Source organism: Candoia aspera, chromosome 8, assembly GCF_035149785.1.
Source record: "Candoia aspera isolate rCanAsp1 chromosome 8, rCanAsp1.hap2, whole genome shotgun sequence".
In the NCBI taxonomy this organism is placed as follows: Eukaryota; Metazoa; Chordata; class Lepidosauria; order Squamata; family Boidae; genus Candoia; species Candoia aspera.
This window is the reverse complement of record NC_086160.1, coordinates 34,827,663-34,848,684: the sequence shown is the minus strand read 5'-3', so window position 1 is coordinate 34,848,684 and position 21,022 is coordinate 34,827,663. Positions and strand designations below refer to the sequence as shown.

At 37.2% G+C, this 21,022-nt stretch overlaps 1 protein-coding gene across 1 annotated transcript in view; it reads right to left on the bottom strand.

Moving 5' to 3' along the window:
* PDGFC (platelet derived growth factor C) overlaps positions 1-21,022 on the bottom strand; it is a 109,649-nt gene that overhangs the window by 39,173 nt on the left and 49,454 nt on the right. The window contains exon 2 of the mRNA XM_063309878.1: positions 16,230-16,425. Within this exon, the coding sequence (XP_063165948.1) occupies positions 16,230-16,425 (196 nt within the window). The remainder of the gene's footprint in view (positions 1-16,229; positions 16,426-21,022) is intronic.

Sequence of the window (21,022 nt, the reverse complement as noted above, 5' to 3'; positions counted from 1 at the left end):
ACTAAAGAGATTAGGGAAGACCCACAGACCAGCTAGATAAGAGCTCACTAATATCCTAAGGAATATGCAGTGGAGGTGAAGAATAGATTTAAGGGACTGGACTTAGTAGATAGGGTCCCGGAAGAACTCTGGACAGAAGTTTGCAACATTGTTCAGGAGGCGGCAACAAAATACATCCCAAAGAAAGAGAAAACCAAGAAGGCAAAATGGCTGTCTGCTGAGACACTAGAAGTAGCCCAAGAAAGAAGGCAAGCAAAAGGCAACAGTGATAGGGGGAGATATGCCCAATTAAATGCAGAATTCCAGAGGTTAGCCAGAAGAGATAAGGAATTATTTTTAAACAAGCAATGCACGGAAGTGGAAGAAGACAAGAGAATAGGAAGGACAGGAGACCTCTTCCAGAAAATTAGAAACATTGGAGGTAAATTCCAGGCCAAAATGGGTATGATCAAAAACAAAGATGGCGAGGACCTAACAGAAGAAGAAGAGATCAAGAAAAGGTGGCAGGAATATACGGAAGATCTGTATAGGAAGGATAACAATATCGGGGATAGCTTTGACGGTGTGGTCAGTGAGCTAGAGCCAGACATCCTGAAGAGTGAGGTTGAATGGGCCTTAAGAAGCATTGCTAATAACAAGGCAGCAGGAGACGACGGCATCCCAGCTGAACTGTTCAAAATCTTGCAAGATGATGCTGTCAAGGTAATGCATGCTATATGCCAGCAAATTTGGAAAACACAAGAATGGCCATCAGATTGGAAAAAATCAACTTATATTCCCATACCAAAAAAGGGAAACACTAAAGAATGTTCAAACTATCGAACAGTGGCACTCATTTCACATGCCAGTAAGGTAATGCTCAAGATCCTGCAAGGTAGACTTCAGCAGTTCATGGAGCGAGAATTTCCAGCTGTACAAGCTGGGTTTAGAAAAGGCAGAGGAACTAGGGACCAAATTGCCAATATCCGCAGGATAATGGAAAAAGCCAGGGAGTTTCAGAAAAACATCTATTTCTGTTTTAATGACTATTCTAAAGCCTTTGACTGTGTGGACCATAACAAACTGTGGCAAGTTCTTAGTGGTATGGGGATACCAAGTCATCTTGTCTGCCTCCTGAAGAATCTGTATAACAACCAAGTAGCAACAGTAAGAACAGACCACGGAACAACGGACTGGTTTAAGATTGGGAAAGGAGTACGGCAGGGCTGTATACTCTCACCCTACCTATTCAATCTGTACGCAGAACACATCATGCAACAAGCTGGGCTTGAGGAATCCAAGGCTGGAGTTAAAATCGCTGGAAGAAACATTAACAATCTCAGATATTCAGATGATACCACTTAGATGGCTGAAAGCGAAGAGGAACTGAGGAGCTTTATGATGAAGGTGAAAGAAGAAAGTGCAAAAGCTGGCTTGCAGCTTTACCTGAAAAAAACCAAGATTATGGCAACCAGCTTCATTGATAACTAGCAAATAAAGGGACAAAATGTAGAAGCAGTGAAAGACTTTGTATTTCTAGGTGCGAAGATTACTGCAGATGCTGACTGCAGTCAGGAAATCAGAAGACGCTTAATCCTTGGGGGAAGAGCAATGACAAATCTCAATAAAATAGTTAAGAGCAGAGACATCACACTGACAACAAAGGGCCGCATAGTAAAAGCAATGGTGTTCCCCGTAGTAACATATGGCTGCGAGAACTGGACCATAAGGAAGGCTGAGAGAAGGAAGATCGATGCTTTGGAACTTTGGTGTTGGAGGAAAATTCTGAGAGTGCCTTGGACTGCCAGAAGATCAAACCAGTCCATCCTCCAGGAAATAAAGCCAGACTGCTCACTTGAGGGAATGATATTAAAGGCAAAACTGAAATACTTTGGCCACATAATGAGAAGACAGGACACCCTGGAGAAGATGCTGATGCTAGGGAGAGTGGAGGGCAAAAGGAAGAGGGGCCGACCAAGGGCAAGGTGGATGGATGATATTCTAGAGGTGACGGACTCATCCCTGGGGGAGCTGGGGGTGTTGACGACCGACAGGAAGCTCTGGCGTGGGCTGGTCCATGAAGTCACGAAGAGTCGGAAGCGACTAAATGAATAAACAACAACAAACCATATATAAAATTAGTAAAACAGCAACATCATTATATTACCAAATGTATTATCATTTGATGAGATGGACATTTAAACTACTAAGAAAAGAAGGGAAAACCAAAGAAATAGATCCTTTTAGGAGAGAGATTGCTCTTTAGAAAACAGTCAAATTAGCTGTTTCTGAAGCTGGTAAGAAAATCTAATAACATTTAGCTTTCTAAGAACAGGAAAACTAATGTTATATATTTATTGGAACTATTGTACTTGTGCTAATATAACAGTTCTAATCAATATATAGCATTAATTTATTATGGAATTTTCTATGTGCTTGTTAGCTTTAATTCCTGACCACTATTTATAAAGCCATACAGAAGTATCTGGATGCTTTGATCAAATCTCTGGTCTGTGTTGTACAATCAAAATGCATAAGGTCAGGAGTAAAGAGTCTGGTTTTTATGTCCCTTTCTCATACTCCCTGTAAAGAACACAGAAAATGCTCCTTCAACATTAATTGTTCCCAGAATCTCCTGACAGAAACAAGATCTAAAATTACAGCAAGGAAAAATAACCCTATTAGAAACAGAGCCAACAGCACTAACATGAAACAATTTTAGAAGCAATACATTTGGATTAGGCTCATTTACCAAATATTTTGATACTACAAACTACTTTACTTCATTCCAACAGTCTGTTCGACACAGAACATACAAGTGAGGTATTTCATGAAAAATAAAATGTTTTCTAGACAGCACGAAATGATGGTATGGGGGGAAAAATTAGGTCACCAATCTTATGTAATGTAACTTTCCAAACAAGAAGCACACTTGTGAAATCAGTTAGCCAAATAATTTAATACATAACTAAGTGGTTTACATTCAAGTAACAGTATGCCACCAGTGCTTAAATCAAGATACAAAGTATGCAGATGGGTTAAATTATTCTGATCCTAAAGTAGAACCTCCCTTCCCCTTCTGGCAGTAAAAATATAAAATGCTAAGTTACCTAAATTAGTTGCTGTTCTTTTATGACAAGCCAAATCAGCTACCTCAATCTCTTCAATTGTAGACCTGTCCTTGACTTTATAAGCAGAACAAACAGCTGTAAATAGCAACCTTATAAATATCAAAAGTGACATAAATATTGTAGTTAGGAGTTTGCCTGGAGATAACCCTCCTAAAAATGGAAGCATTTTTCCATTCAGTACTAACAAAAATGAAAAGCACAGAATATAAAACAGAAATAAAAATAAAATAATGAAAGCTAATGAAAAAAAAGAATGAACTCAGTTGAAGCAGATGTATCTTAGTTGCTGCTTTTCTGAAGGAAGACAGCCTTGGGGCCAAGTTCCACAAACAGGCCTATGTAAGCAAAAGCAGTTTCGATGCTCTTCTCTTGTAGATTTTAATAGTTTCCTTTTAAGAACCTTTCTGTGCTTAACATAACTTATGAATTTCTGTTTCCAGTCATGTAAAATCTAATTCAAGAATCGACCACTCTTAAGAAGTATCTTAAGATTTCCATTGGTGGTGCTGTGGGTTAAACCGCTGAGCTGCTGAGCTTGCCGATCGGAAGGTCGGCAGTTCAAATCCGCTTGAGCTCCCGTTGCTAGTCCCAGCTCCTGCCAACCTAGCAGTTCGAAAACATGCCAATGTGAGTAGATTAATAGGTACCGCTTTGGCAGGCAGGTAATGGCGTTCCATTTAGTCATGCCAGCCACATGACCACGGAAGTGTCTACGAACAAACGCCGGCTCTTCGGCTTTGAAATGGAGATAAGCACCGCCCCCTAGAGTCGGACATGACCGGACTTAATGTCAAGGGAAACCTTTACCTTTACTACAGATCATAAGTGATGTGGGATTTTTGTAGACAGATGAGTTCCCAGGAAACTACACTTCACATTCCTAATCAGAGTTTGATTAATTCATATAATTTGAAAGAGGGAAAGAATTCTTGTAAGTTCTTTGGGAAATCCTCTTCCAAATTATAAAATAAAATCTCCTATTCCTATACCCTATAGGAAGACTAAAATGTCCTGACAAATATCTGAGACTGACTGATCATGAACAAAAATGTTATAATGTTATCTTATTCTATCATTAAACCATTCTTGTAATTGGGACACCTCATTTCATCATTAACATAATCTATACCGCATATTTTAAGTGTTAATAGCTTTTAGTACTTATCCATGGGTAAAGTAATCATTCTCTGGCATCATCTTCAGGATCTGAAAGGTGCAATATGTTACTCCATAATCTTTTCCTCAGGCAAAAACATAATCTAATGTCTTCATTCTTTTTTCAAAGAATATCTTATGATATTCTTATGATAGCTTTTACTTCCTTTATAAAATGTGTAATTAACTATTAAGCTGCATGCCTGCATAACAGTATTTTCTTCCAGATTAGAAACACACAAATATAGAGAACAAACCAACAACAACAAAAAATATTTATATTTATAATATGCATGTCATTGGGGCACAGTCCACTATTAAAATTCATTAAAATACTACCAGTAAACATGACTTTAATAATTTGAGAGGGCAATGAATAAAATTATGCATCAAAACAATACATCAGCTTTTGCACTCATAGGACTTTAGGATAATTTTTTAGTTCATTTAAACTGGAGATCAGAACACCTCTCTTGAAGCATAAATTGGTTTACTGATCAGCGCTGGAGACAAATACAGGTCTCAAGAAGGGAGAAATACAGCCCTTTTTGGACTTAGGCAAATTAGAGTGTACATATGATGGGGGACAGCAGCAATGTATTTGACTGGAGATAGCTCATCATCCATCTAGTGAGGTCAGTGAGGCAATTACGGCACAATTATGAGGTAATGGGGTAGTATTACAAAGACAAAAGGCATTTGAAAGAACAAAAAGGAAACATTTAATGAATATAATTTCTACTTTATCTCAGACTGTCCTTGTTTTCCAGACTTCACTTCGCCTTCTAATATCTTTTCCCAGCCTATCAGCATTCCTTGGCCTTCTAAATGTTTTATGGCTGAACTTGACAGTTTAGTTTTTCTGGGAAACTGTATTTTGGGAGGGGTTATTTTAGTTGCCTAATTTGATGCCATATAGTTGAGCTAGTGTTTTGATTTTTCATTGGAAGACTTATTTGGGTTAACGGCTTTTCCCAAAATTCTCCTTTCAGACTTTATTTAAAACCAGTAAAATGTATTATGCTCATTTGGATGATCTTGCAGTCATCAAACATCAACACAAAATAGTCATTAACAACGTGGTTCTATAGCAGACAAACTTGGGGTTGGGTAGTTTCATGTCTATTCCCTTGCTACAGTCAATTCAGTGCTGATTTTTTTTCTGCAAAAAATCTTTTTCCAGGCTTCTAAATATATTAATGATATGCTGCAATATTTTACATCTGCATGTCTAAGAAGCTATTTATAGTTGACCATTTTAACCGTGCCATTGTTAAAGTACTGCTTCATAAAACTATAGAAATTATGTGATTAAATGGGAAGCATTTAATATTAATTCTATCTACTTAGAATATTCTGTTGAGGGTTTTGGATTTGTTCCATTCACTGCATAAAGTCAAGCATTTTTTTAGGATTATATAACAGTGAGGGCTTTACAAAATATTTGAAAGGGTTGCTTAACGAAGTATGTTGGCATGAAATAAGCACTCTTCCTCACAGTATTAAAGCAGCCACATCGTCAGAAAAGTCTTATTATAAATGTAAGAAAGAACTACTGGCAAATACTTCTCAAAAACACCTCCCAAAAGAAAACAGCCCTTGCTGTACCAGGCCTCTACCGTGAAATGGAACATCCACAGCCTTCCAGAGACTCACAGGCAACATTCTTCCAGGTGGAGAAATGTATTGTGAAGCTTATTGGAACAATATTGTTGTTTGCAGAGAACTCCAAGGCTAACAGAAAAGGAACTGACAATGACAAGGATGATCGTAACATACTCAAAATGCAGTTCACATCACCACTGTCTGTGACCACTTCTGTGAGTTGGGCCCACAATAATCAGAATCAAGTCCATGAATGCCATGAACTTCCAAGCTGTTTATGATCACATGCCCAGATTAAACTCCCCTGACGCTATCAGCCTTGGGAGGAGGTCAGCTGTCTCAGCCACTATAATATCGTGGAAGAGGGAATGTAGAAGACATAACCTTGAAGAAGGGATGCAAGGGCAGTCACATAAGCCTTGATGGGACAGAGGGAGAAAGACTGCCCCACTTTGCTTCTCTTTGGGATAACAGGGGAGAGAGAGAGAAACTCTGGCAGGCTTTCAGGATTCTGCTATTATCCCTGCAACGATCAAGTACAATTCCAGTAGTTCTTGCTGGCCTGGCCTACCTTGAAGGCCTTGTTACAGACTAACTTGGCATTCAGTAAGCAACAGCTAGACATTGAGGTTCTGATGATCAGGCATTGAATGCAGGGGGCTGGAATGCAGAATTGTTATAACGCATGGAGACTGTGTTCCCAAGAGCACCCCACCCATTTCCCACATTTCCTCCTACCCATCAAGAATATGATGTTACTGCCTATCCCTACCCTTGACACGTTAGCCCTCCTAAGCATGTCCTCCCCCCAAAACAAAGGGCCCCAACTCACATCCTGCTGCCACAACCAACCTAATAGCTGGTTCAGCTACTCACACGCTACAACCACACTTTCACCTTCCCCCCACTTTCACTGGATACCAAGAAGCCTGAACCATGTTTACAAAACCGTATCATCTGGTAAAATAGGAAGTCACTATTGCCTCTATCTACCTCTCACCCTAGGGAGGGAAGCAAACATCTACACCCAGCCATCAGCAGCCCCTCAATAGGCCACTAAGGTCCATTTTCAGCACAGATCTTAAGTCCGTACAAACTACAAACTGTACTTTGGAGCAAGCAAATGGCAAACTCTGGAGCCACTAAAAGATGGAACTGATATTTATGAAAGGCCTAGGCAAAAAAGGTCTTCCTCAGCCATTCTAAAATGTGTTTGTGTGTGGTGGCAATTTTTCTATATGATAGCCTGCATTCTGCCATAGCTTCTGTCTAGCTGTTCATGTATCCATACAGAATAACAAACACGTTGGGCTAGTCTGCTGATAAACAGAACTGGAGAATAAGAACATACTGTAGTTTAGTTTCCCGTAAGAAAATAATTTTCAAAAAATAAGGAAGGGCTATTGGGCTGGCATTAAAGATGGGGCCTTAAATTACCAGATAAACTCTGGGAATAAAGACTGGGAGATAACTTAATGCATGTGTATAATGACTGGCAACTAAGATGTATCTAGACAGCTCCAGCTATTGAAGATTCATTGTTTAGGAAAGCACACAAATGGTTGATAATCCTAACATGGAATGGGCAGTGTTATACTGCTAAGTTTTTGATCCTGGGATATTGGTCTGAAAAGACCCTCCTGAAGTGGAACATGTCATAAGGGCAGGAATGCTGAAGAGAAGTGAGGACCAGTGTGAGAGAAAATATTCCTTCAGCAAACGATCCATCAGAACCAGAAATCAAAGTGTTGGTAAATTTTACCGGCCAGAGAAAAGCTAGTTGCCAGCTTGACTGCCAGCCAGTAACTTTAAGCCCTTTCTGAATTCTAGATAGCAGTAGTTAATGTATTAAGAAATATACAGGGGTATACATACACTAAATGAAAGTAAATCTTGCAAACATATACAAGCTATAGACTACAAATTCAGTAGAAAGGGGGAATTATCAAGTTCCGATTCTTTTATACATTTCTTATATCAAGCTGAAGAAGGCAAGTGAAGGCAAGAGATTTGCAGGTTATTAATCTAATAACCTTGCTAAGGATAACATATTTGTTATCATAAATAGTAGTATTCAAATTTAATTGAGAACACTGCAGCCTCTAAGGTCATTTTATTCTTGATTATACAGTGGCTATTTTCTAGCCAAAGAACTTTAGAAGGTAACCAGGGAGAGCACTACAGAATTAAAACAGCACCTCTAAAGGAACGTTTTCTTCTGTTTTGAATTCAGCTGAAAGGTTTGTTTGTTTCCTTCTGTTTCTGAAATACATAGCATGCATATTAATGTTTTCAGTGACATTTATAGCATATAGGTTAAGATGTTGGGCTAAGAATGGGAAGATCTAAGTTCAGATCCATTCTCTTCCAGGAAAATTCACTGAAAAAAATCACTGTTCGACCCAAACTACATTTCAGTGTTGTGGGAAAAATTGACAGAGGAACTTCTTTATCTACCACCTTGAGCTCCTGTAGAAAAGGTGGGTTATAAATCTAATAAATAACATTTATCTATCTATCTATCTATCTATCTATCTATCAGCAGCAACCCAATTACTACTTTTTGACATCAGAGTTTACTTTTCTCCTGCAAACAAGTATGTATTTATATTTACCAGTAGATCTGGATAATGCATCTAACAAATGGATTCTAGCTTCTGGGAATTTGTATAATAATATATTTCTTTGTTCTTTTAAGTTAGAGCAGATAAACCTTTGCATCTAGAAACTTCTTTCTCTTTTCTTTTCTTTTCTTTCTTTCTTTCTTCCTTTCTTTCTGGGAGGGCGATATACAGTATAAAGGGCTTTCAATGTTTACCCTTAAGGTAATGAAAAAGATGAAAAATCCTACCACCAGAAATCAATGATTTCCCACCAAATTTTACCTGTAGATTTTTGGGAGATCTATCTATCTATCTATCTATCTATCTATCTATCTATCTATCTATCTATCTATCTATCTATCATCTATCAGCAAGCAAGCAAGCAAGCAAGCAAGCTGGGGCCATGCATGTAAACCATTATCCCTCTGGACATTACATTCTGATTTTAGAAACTCTAGAGTTTAGAAGAAATTCATACCGTTACTTCTTCTTTGTTGTCTATGTCTCTTTTCCCAGAACAAATCCAGATGGAGCACTTGCCATGGTGGCAAGCTATTAATGTTTCCTATCTCCCAACAACATCACTTATCTATCTTTTAAATCAAGCTTTATGGTTCACAGTCTTACTAATTTTTTAAAAAGTCATAGGAGAACATGATATAACCTTCTTGCCTTCATAATGCAAAGAAGTTTAGGTACAGCCTCGTATTTTATTTTTGTAAGAGGAAGTGGGGTAAAACCCATCTCACTCACTTAGCAGCCACAAATACTTCACTGCATACTTAGTAAACCCCGAACATATACTAGTTCCCTCATCCTTTCTCTGAAAAGCATGTCGCCTTCAGCTGTGGTTGATTCACAATGTTAAGAGACAAGCCATAATAGGGACTTCTGAAAGTCATGTTTTGGTGAATGTAAAAGATGCCACACCTTGGAAAAGTAGTATAAATAAATAGGTAATCCCTATCTACAGTTAAAAAGAAAAGAGTAAAATACAGCTTTCTAATTTAAGATCCTGTTGAGATGCTTAGATGTTCTGATATATTCAACATGAAAGGCATAGCTCATATGTTTTTTATAATTCTTTGCTAAGTGAACCTTCAGATATCCCAATGTTTAGTCTATTTATTATGTTTATCATAACTCATCACTTCATAGTACTTGCTTGATGAATTTAACAGCAAATAATTTTCCACTGCCTAAGTATGTACTTCAAAGAGAAAGCAATATTTTTGCTGTTACACAGTTCTTTCTGAAATATTTATACTACTGTTCAAAGCAGAAAAGCAATCCCAGAAACATTTCTGATAATTTTAGTTTATTAAAAAAAGGAATTGATGAAAATCTCTAAAGTAACTTTTTAGAGCTGGAGAAAATGGAAGCAAACTGATCTGTTCTTTTTCCCAATACAGTTTATTCAGAATATTCAACACTAAGTTTTTTTCTTCTTTTCTACTCAATATTACTGTGCTCTGTGTAACTTTATTTTGTTGATAATAATGCCTTTCTCTTTGAAAATATCTTAGATTCCATTGCTCTAGAGCTATGGTACTATAATGGATCATTTGATGGGCAAACAGGCGAACACAAAAGAACCCCCCCCACCCATTTTTACCTCCTATATGTGGGAATCACTAACTTTCCCCATTTAGAATAAGCCCAAAGAATAGATCAGATGTACCTGCAGGAAATGGTCCTAAAGGCATCTAGGAGACAAATCAAGTAGCTCTTTAAAGTATAAAAACAGTTTTTCATTGTATCCCAAAACCTATTTGAAGTCAATGTAGTAGCTCTCCTTTTGCACCAACTGCAAAACTTCAGTTTCTCAGTAGTTTTCATAGGAAGCCCCATGTAAAGCTATCTAGTTTCGGGCTGATGAGGCCATGAATTATCATTTCCAGGGCTTCCTACTCCAGTTAGGACCAACAAATAATGCACCAACTGAAGCCATGCAAAGATCTCCTGCCATGACCTCCAGCAACAAACTGTGATGATATGTAGGAATAATCTTGGGAAACGGGAGGAACTGCAACCAAGGCAGCAGTCTTCCTCCTGTTTCCCAAGGTCATTCCCATATACCATCACAGAAATCCAGCATTAGTCATAATTGTGGAGGACTCAACATATTCAGAGTTACAAACTAAAGCAAACAGAACCAGATGGCTTCTCAGCAAATAGCAACTTTGTCTTGTTTTGACTTGTTTCATCCTATCAAGGTCCTCACTGTCCTAACAGCCAGGAAACACGCTGAGACAAGGAACTGGTCTCTAATGTTTATTGCTAGTACATAACAGGAATCCTAACAAACTGAAGAAGCGTGGGAAAACCCAGACATATAAACCCCAAAGGTTAAGGCGGTCCCGATCTGTGTCTCTTTGAATGGCTGACCAATTCCTCAGTGCTACGCATGCGCTTAACAGTCTGGATGGGAGCCCCCTGCTCGCCATCCTTACTCATGACACTCACAGCTTCCAGGCACTGAGATAAGATTTCTATAGAATCTCTGGCTCAGCCTGGAGTAAACAGGGATAATTTCTTCCAGTGATCTCATTGGGAGGAAAATACCTTCCCCTAACTGTTTCTTCCAGGTTAGGAAGAGTGGCATCACTGTAAAATAGTTCCCCTGTTCTCCACCCTCACAAATGATCTGGAGAAATACTATACTTAATGATATAAAATGCTGCCAAGAGAACAAGTAGGATCAAAAAGGGCACAATCCATCCATCCAGGTACCAATGGAAGTTATCCATCAGAGTGAGCAGTGCTGTTTCTGTCCCTTGTCTGAAACTGAACTCTGACTGCAAGGGGTCTAGATTATCTATAGTGGAAGCCCACCACCTTCTGAGCACCCTTCTCTAGAAAGGGAAGACTGAAGACAGGGTGATGGTCTTCGGGACAAGAAAGTCTCCTTAAAATGGATGTATCATCTCCTTAAAGGCACTTCAGAAATCCCCCTCTTTTAAAGAGGCACCGATCACTTCTAAGATCCAGATACTCATATTCACCCAATGAGCCACAAGATCTAAGCCACATGGTGGAGCACAGGCTAGAGAATTGTTAAAGTCCGTAAGCCAAAATGAATTCCAGATTACATTGCAAGGTGTTGCTGCAGTCATTATTCCAGAACTCATTTATTCAAAACACGTCAAAAGAAAGTTTATTATTTAACTTCCTAAGTGTACGTTAATCCAAAGAGGTATATTCAGGCAAAAAGGAATTCTCTCAAATATAATAATATAATTCTCTATCTTCCCTAGAGTTCTGGCTCTAGAAATGGTGATTGAGCTTCCTCTGTGCCCAAGTTCCATTGATCAGTCAAGCAAACACTTCCTAATGAGATTTCTTTTGGCAAGTACAGAACAAAATGAAAAACTTTGTCAGTCCCCACCTATACCTTACATTCAGCAACAGAACAATTTTAGACCACATTCTGATGGTTTTTAGTTCTCAACTGTGGCCTGACCTTTGTTTCCTTCTATATCACTATAGAACTCTCCTGTTTGTATACTACAAAAGCATTTATAGCAGAGCAACAATGAAATGAACATGCTGCTTGACTGTTAGTTGAAAAATGTACAAAGTTGCTAGTTTCTTCATAAACATAAAAGAAACGCAATCCCAAACTAACAAATAAAGTTTTTTTCCAACATTCAGTGTATATATTAGACATCAATAAGATTTCCAGTAAACTCAATTCTTTAATATTTATTTGGAATATTATAACAAACCCCAAAAGGTAACATTGAAAGTTCTAATTACTGACTTCCAATAATGTTTCTGAAAAAGAAACACTACTAGAAGGCAAACATTAAAGCCTGCAGAAAAAGTTTTGTTTATTTAAATGACTGCAATATGATTGATTTTATATTTTGTTTTGGGAAACTGATCAAACTGATCTATGGTGATGTTTTGTCATAATTTTAAGTTTTAAAAATAATAAAATAGAAATTTCCATTCTACAAAGATGTCAAACTCTTTCCTGTGGATAAAGATGTCATTCACTGGACCAATCATCCACCTTTGATTTTATTTCACAAATTTGTGAAATTGGCTAAGTATTACAAAATAGCCGTTGAAGTAGCATCAAAGAAAAAAAATTCTAGACCTTCTGAAATAATTTCTTAAATTCATCTGTACTGTCTCCTTGAATTGCAACAGGAAGAAAGAAGTCCTGTTCACCTACTTGATGCTCATCCTTCACAGCACCATCACATAATTCTGTAATATATATAATATAATCATCTACCGCAGCAGATCACAGTATGATTTTCAGTACATTACACAGAAAGGGTTTGTTTGGGGTAATCCTCTTGTGCTGTATCCAGACTCAATTACATACACTTACTCCATTTTTCTATGCATTTTTTACTATATTCTATTAGTGAAAACTGAATTTTAGAAGAATGTGAAGCAATTAGAGGAAGAAATTACTATGAACATTTGTCTAACTTCACCTTCCAGATTTCAATGTTAACAAAGTAATCATTGAAAAAAGAAGTTGAATAGCATATGGAAAAAAGTCTTTATTTATTAAAAATATTGCTGCTTCTTGTAAAATATTTCAAAATATTTTACAATATGTTTAATTTAAAAAGGATGTTAGCAGAGTTAATATAAAACATATTCATTAAAATGGATAGAAGGAAAATACATAATTTAAAATAAAAATCTCTCTAAGATATTTTTTTCTGTACAGGTCTAGTCATAAAGATGAATCTTCAGTAGGTATCTTTGAGTATCAGAGGGGAGACTATTCCTGAGGTCAAAAGCTACTTGCGAGGCTTGTCCATGATAGGTAGATCCCAATGCGACAATAAGCAATTCGTTGTAAGTATATTAGGTCCTCCCTGGATGATTTTAGTGTTTGAGCAGATTTCTAACAGGTATCTAATAGATACCCTGGTTTCTAGGTGTTTAGAACCTTATGTGCCAATTAGAAAACTTAGAATCTGGCCCAGGAGCTAGCTGATAGCTGGTGCAGTTGCTGCAGCACAGCTGTGATGAGTACATGGCCAGGTACAGGTACTCCAGTCAGCAACCTAGGCAATACATACAACTCATTATAGTTGGATTTTCCAGACAAGATACAAAGGAAGCCTCACATAGAACTCATTACAATAACTAAATATGAAGTTCCTAATCCTGGACAACAGTGGTTATTCTACTGCCCTGAAGGAAAGAGCATAGGCATCAAGCCATCCAAACCTGGCAATAGGTATATCTAGTTGCTAAGAACATATACTTCTAACTGATAATGACTCTTAAGAACACATTTAAAGTATGCATTTACTCCTTCTGAGACTTTACAAGAGGAAAATTCGTAAGACATAAGTCTTGTCTGGATTCAATCTGAATTTATTCATCCAACTTATTATTGCATGCACAGCGTCTCCTGATTCACCCCCAAAATCTTCATTACCACCCTCAGTAGCTTTATACACATCTTAAAGGGATTGGGGAAAAACAAATCTTTCTAGAGCTCTTAAGGGGATTGTGGGGTACCAAGACAGGGTCACCCAATAATATCCTCTGGAATTATCTTGTAAAAAGGAGTAGAAACAGCAAATAGTACTTCTATGCCCAATTTATAAATACAGTTCAGAAGCTCTGAATGACACGGCACCAACAGACTTGGACTCCAGGCCTGAACCTAGACTGAATTTGTCAAGAAAACTGATTTTCTTTGAGAGTTCTACAGCTGTACAGATAGTATTTTTTTCAACACCTTGCCCCAAGAAGGGGTATTTGTGCCTGGGCTGTATTTGTTCCATAAGTCTGGATCCAGGGAAGTTATTTTTTTAGGACAATCATTTTTGTAAAGAAAAAAAAACAGTAATATAATTTAAATTGCACACTTATCTAAAGTAACTGGATTGTGGCTGGAAAATTCCTCTGCCATATTTAATTCCTTCCTTGACACATTCTCCAAGAAACACAAACAAATTATCATTGATATGCATTAGACACAGGAGACTGAAAAAATACTAAGAAACCTTCCCTTAGGCATCATCAGTATATATGCTGTCAGACCAAGATATAGAAACCAAAGCTCAGACAAGGCTAATTTCTCCTGCCAAAAGAGCTTGAAAGTCCCCTGTATTTTTTTATGTTATAGTACAACAGTAACTACGCAGACTAAAACAGGCTATAAGGAATACAGCAATTCTACTTCATTCCTCTCATGACCTACATACATAGCTTTTTAAAACAGTAAATGTAAGGAATTGTATGGAGATATTATAAACAATGTTAAACAATCTCAGTCATGCAGTTCAAGCTTATACATGTCTGCTGAAAATAGTCTCAGTGAGCTGCGTGTGACTTATTTGTATATAATATAGTACACACAGCAAAGAATTATAGCTTTAAATGTTAAGACAGACCATGGTGTTGATCAATGGTGTTGATTTGCCATCTTGTAAGTTGTTTATTTTATCTGGACTGTATTCTGCTGTTTGTTATTCTGCTATGAGCTGCCCAGAGTCAACAGGAGTCAGGTGGTGTCCAACTCAAGATAAATAAATAAATAGTAAAAAGGGGATGACCAGGTAAGAAGTGTACTATGGGAATATGCAGCGATCAAGAAATGGACAATATGAAGAAGCAGTAATCAAGACGTATTGCGCTATTGTGACTCAATCAAAACTGCTACATTTTAAATGCGCTAGCTATAACAAAGGATACAGTAGTAGCAAAAACAAGCTAATTCACCTAATATGTATTTCTGAACAAATTTCCAAGACTTATGGAATTTATCAGCTGAATGACACCTATGTCTGATAAAGGGTTATTGTGAGGTATATACCATAAAACCAATTTCTAATGACTGTATTTAAGTTTATTATAAAACACTCACTTAGTCAAGTGGCTTACCATCACTCAAAATAAACTGAATATCTAATCCAAAATATCTGCAACATTTTTTCTGTTTGGTAGAATATACAATTTGGATGAATGGAATTAAAATCCTTTAATACTGTGCCAAGTTAATTCTTAAGAAAATAAATATTCAAAACATACTCCAGGAATTCAAGTGATCATGCTTATGCAATAGAGCACTTCAGTAATATGATTCTTATGACAATTTGGTTCAATGTAATTTAGAGTGCTATACTAAAACAGCACCATGTAAATGAGACTTTATAAAACTGTTATAACTATGTTAAATTAGCTTGAAAATGGGAATATATGTAATATTTGTTATATTATGAAAAGAGTGAATGCTGTCTTGTGTGGCAATTTTTGGTAACCAGCAAATGATTGTATTAAATGGCACTGCTTTTTTCACACTGTTTATCGTATCACAAAGCTTTTAAGATGTTTCTCTTCCCATGAAATTCAAGTTTTATGTATTTGCTTTGGAAAGATTGACCTTTCTCAGCAAACTCCATTTACAGTGCAACAGAATTAAAGTAAGAAGAACCACACTGTTGACCTATCTAAAATACAGTATATTTTTACATTTTTATGTTACATTAAAAATATATTTTTCTATAATTTGTCCTTAGCATGATACTAGGCACTGTTATATATCCACTCAGTCAATATACATTCCTGTAATAGAGAAGTTTTCAGCTTTTCTGAAAGCTACACCAATATTTCAGTGGGTTCCCATATATCAGTAGACATTCTTTACTTAAAGCTTTATCATGAAACTTCTGTGCTTAAATTGTTAAAAGTTTATAAGCTATATAGTGTGTGACACATTGTCTATAATTTTTATTAAGCATATGCAAATATAGCAATTGATACTTACTTGCATATATCATCTTCTGGGTCCTCAAGCCCAAACCTTTCATCAAAAGTAAGTTGTATCAACATATTCTCTTCAACTGCAACTAATCGCCACACAAGTACTGTGTTGCGGGGATAAGTATGAGGAAACTTTGGGCTGTGAATACTTCCGTTAGCAGACACAGTAATAATCTTCTCATGTTGTGGCTCTTGTACTCCTAGAAAGGAAATACACAGACACAGACACAAAAGAATAATCAATGAACTGTACAATCAAGCTACATTAAATATAATTCAATTCTAAAGTCCTTCTTTGATGTGTCTAGTAGTATTCTAATTTAGTTCTTTGACTGGTAGATTGCCATGCCATACCACAAATTCTTCAATGAATTCTTTCAAAAGAGTTGTTTGGAATTATCTTAAGAAACATGTCTAAATATTATAATTTAGACATGACAAGCCATTGCATAATTAGGTGACCTCAAAAAAGCTAAAGCAGGATCAGACCTCTTTAGCACTTGAATGGAAGATGATAAAAAAAATCTCAGGACTGTGGGGCAGACTGGGAAGTCAGGAGGAAAAAATCCAGAAGATGGCAATAAAATCCTATATTATAGTACATGTAATCATCAGGAGTTGAGCTTGATTCAAAGGAGTCTTGACTTTCCTCTCAATGGAAAACTCCTCCAAGGACTGCAAGGGGTGTATCAGTCACAGGACAAAAAATCTTTGAAAACCTATGTGTCTGAGCTGACTTTTATTAAGCTAAATTGATTAGGGTTACTGCTGGCTTTTGATACTAAATATACTGCACTGCATTAAGACTCTCCATTCATATTTTAATCTTAGCTATTTTATCTGATGGCTGCTTTTACCACTGCAGGGCAAGAAAGTATTCTGGAATAGCCCAGGCCTTCTATCAAGTAAGTCAGTACTATTTTAGCAGCATTTCAAGTGCTAGGAGGGAGGTAATTTACACATCACACACACACACACACACACACACACACACACAAACCTCTCCAGCAACCAGAAGAGATCTGAGGATTCCTGGCATCTTACTGCATTATAAATGCATATCTAACTAAAATAAAAAAATAAAAATAAACCAAAAATAAACTTTTCTAAAATGTTAAAACTAACAAAATAAAATATATCATGCAGCCTCTGAACTAAATAAAACCCTTCCTTCCTGGGTGGGCTGCTTCCAATTATATTGCATCCTCCAGTAGAAGGTCTGACTCTGAAGGTCTACTGAAAAAACATGTATTGACTGCTTTCTGAAAAAACAAAACAAAACAGGGAAGGGGGTCATCTTAACCTTGTTGGCAAGGTAGTTCCAAAATAATGGTACTGCCAACAAGAAAGCCTGCCTCCTGACCTCCTCCCCCTTGATTTTTTGCAAGGGAGGGCTTCTCAACCTGCTACTTCAGAACATGCAGAGTGGACAAGAAGGTCACAAAGTCCCAAAGGACCTGAGAAAGAAAGAGCTTTATAGGTGATAATTCACACCTTGAGTTGGCCCAGAAGCCTACTAGTAATTGATATAATTTCTGCAAGACTGGTGTTATTCCACTGTACTGGAATTGACTGGTCAGCAGACAACCCGCTGCATTCTGATCAGTTGCAGCTTCCAAATTGCCCTCAAGGGCCACCCCATGTAGAGTGAATTGCAGTAGTTCAAGCATGATAAGGTCATGAGTTACTGCCGCCTGAGCCTCCTGATCTAGCAAAAGTCGTAAGTGATGCCCCAACCAAAGCTAGGCAAGAGTCCTTTTGGCCATGGCTCCACCTACTGTTTTAGCAGAAACCACAAGTTGCAGACCTGCTTTTTAGGGCAATGCCATACCATCCAGAGATAAAAATGGAAGAGTTCTGGGAGTTGAAGACTTCTGAACAAACACTATCTGCATCTTGCTGGGATCCACCCTAAATTTATTTTATTATATCCCATCCAACCTCATACTGTTTATCTTACCACTAAACGTTTAAGATTTTTCTCCTTCCAAGAAATTCAAGTTTTCTGTATTTGCTTTGGAAAAATTAACCTTTTGTAACAGTGATTTGATTTAGTTGATCCAGACTTTAGTGAATTACAGAAATGTACTGAAACAACATTATATTTGGTGTTTAATAAGATTTCTGCCAAAAATTTTGTCACATCAGATTTTTTCACCATGGCTTTCTTAAATGAAGGGTGATTAAACATTTTTAAAAACTGGAATTACAGAGACAGGGACTACATTCATGATATTCAATTTGTCACCAAAATCCTGAATCAAGTCTTGGTTTGGCCGCAGTTTCTCCGAGTATCCCCCAAACTGAAAAACAGTTCTTGGCAAGTTTTTTCCAATCTAGATATCATGGGAAATTGTGGCTTAAGAGATCAAGAGATTTTACTGAAACTAACTGGATAAAGAGACATAAAACCTCATACAGATGTGCACAGTTTTCTGATGTACTTACAATGCATAGTGTATCTATACAGTCTAGAAATGTATAGTTCAGTGTGATCCTGAAACTAACCACTAACAATAGCTGTCACTGGACGTATTTAAGCATGTCTATACTGTAGGTATGTGTATATATGTGCATATGTGTGCATGTGTATTTAATTTACAGGAAGCTCATTTTTAAGGCTCCCTTCAGTTGGGATAGATAATTTGTTAGTAGAAACAACAAAAAAGCAAACTACTTGTAATCTGATTCCAAATACTGAATTTAACCAAATGAGTTTAAAATGTGTGATTTTTTAAAAAGTGCTATCACTTTTATTTTCTGGCTTTCCTCAATTTTTTTTCCTAAAAAAACCCAAACACATGGGGCCAGGTTATCTAAGGAACCGCCTCTCCCTGGTTACATCCATCTGTCCCATGAGGCCCAGCAGAAAGAGCATGTTGCAGGTCCTATTGGCCAAGGAGTGTCATTTGGTGGGACCCAAGAGGAGAGCCTTTTTTGCTGTGGCACATGATGTTGCTTTGAAACATCATCCCCCCCACCCCTCTGCCCAGGGCACCTGTTGGCCTTCTGGAAGGTCCTTAAAACTTGGTTCTGCCATTAGGCCTGGGGATCCCATGGAAGTGTGGAGGCCATCAAATGGTTGCAGTGTATGTAAGTTCAAAATGCATTCTCCCCTGTTTTTTTGTTATTATAGTTTTAACTGTTTTAACTGTATTTTCAATGGCTTTGTTTTATTAATTATTTTGAATGTTTGGTTTCTTTGTTCCTTTAATTGTTTGTGCCACCCAGAGTCACAAATGTGAGATGGGTGGCTATATAAATTCAGTAAATAAATAAATGAACAATTAAATCAAGGTTTTATAATATATATGCTGAGAATGCCTGTAAGAAATAAACCCTTATGCTGTTTCTAAGATTTTTCAAAGAATTTGGCTGTCTTGGTCCAAGATTCTCAACATTCTTTCCTGTTAAACAATGTTGATTTTTTTGTTAAGTTAGAATTTTATACATGTTTATGTCTGTGCACATGCCTGATCAAACATTAAACAAAGCAACAGAGAACCAATCTAAATAATACATGAAGTCCATGAATATATTTTACACATCTACTTTTTAAAGAGTAGAGATTGAGAAGCTGACAGAGTGAGGACCATGTCAGTTTGGGACATTTGTTATCTATGTAACAGTCAGAAAACAGTTTTCCTGATCAATAGGTATTTGCTCTCTATGAAAAGCAACAGGCCTCCTGAACAACAACAAAAAAGCCCACTAATTTTACCCAAGGGTGCAACTCAATTTTAGACTGGAGACAGGGATATTTTCATCAGAGCTGCAATGTGGGAAGAAAGAGTTATCACTACTTTCCTTTGATCAAATCACCTTTTGAATCACACCTTCAAAATGAATCTTCAGATGACATCTTTGATGTCTAACCAAATCAGGTATCTTAAGTTGTTTTGAAGAGAGTCAAAGGTCAATCAATAAACTTTCCACTACTTCCTAGCTTTGCAGAGTCCCAAAAATAGTTGAACTTTTCTTCTATATAAGGACATGGTTGAACTGGTTCAGTTGTGTAGTGGGGCTTCTGCTACTGACAAAGAGTTGCCAATAAGCATAACAGTCTAGAAAGGACATGATCAGAGTGATATATTTGGTAAAAGCTTTTAAAACAGTCTCTTTTCCTTTCCTTATCCTTCTAACTCACTCTGTCTTAAAAAAAAAAAAAAGTTATTGCAGTGAAACTCTTGAAGCTATTTGGTTGGTACTTGGCCACACTGATGTCCTCTAATGGATCTATCATCTATCCTATTTTAATTTGATTGATTGATTTTATTTCTTTATCATATTTTCATCACCGAGCCACCACCACGCTTAACTGTAGGCAGAGTGTTCTCTTCAGAGTATGCTTCATTCTTCTTCCTCCAGACATACCGCTGATCCATCAGGCCGAAAAGTTCCAGTTTTGTTTCATCGCTCCACAGAACAGAATCCCAAAACTTCTGTGGCTTATTTATATGATTTGGAGCATATTGGACCCGACTTTTCTTGTGCTTTTGGGTCAGTAGTGGTGTACATCTTGGAGTTATAGCATGGAAACCTTCTGTGTTTAGTATGCTGAAAAGAACACTTTGCCTACAGTTAAGCATAGTGGTGGCTTGGTGATGATCTGGGGCTGCTTTGTATCCTCTGGCACTGGAAACCTGCAGTGTGTGGATGGCAAGATGCATTCATTGAAGTATCAGGAAATCCTAGGACAAAATGTCATGCCATCTGTAAGGAAGCTGAAGCTTGGGCGTCATTGGACCTTCCAACAGGACAATGATTCCAAGCATACCTCAAATTCCACTAAGGCTT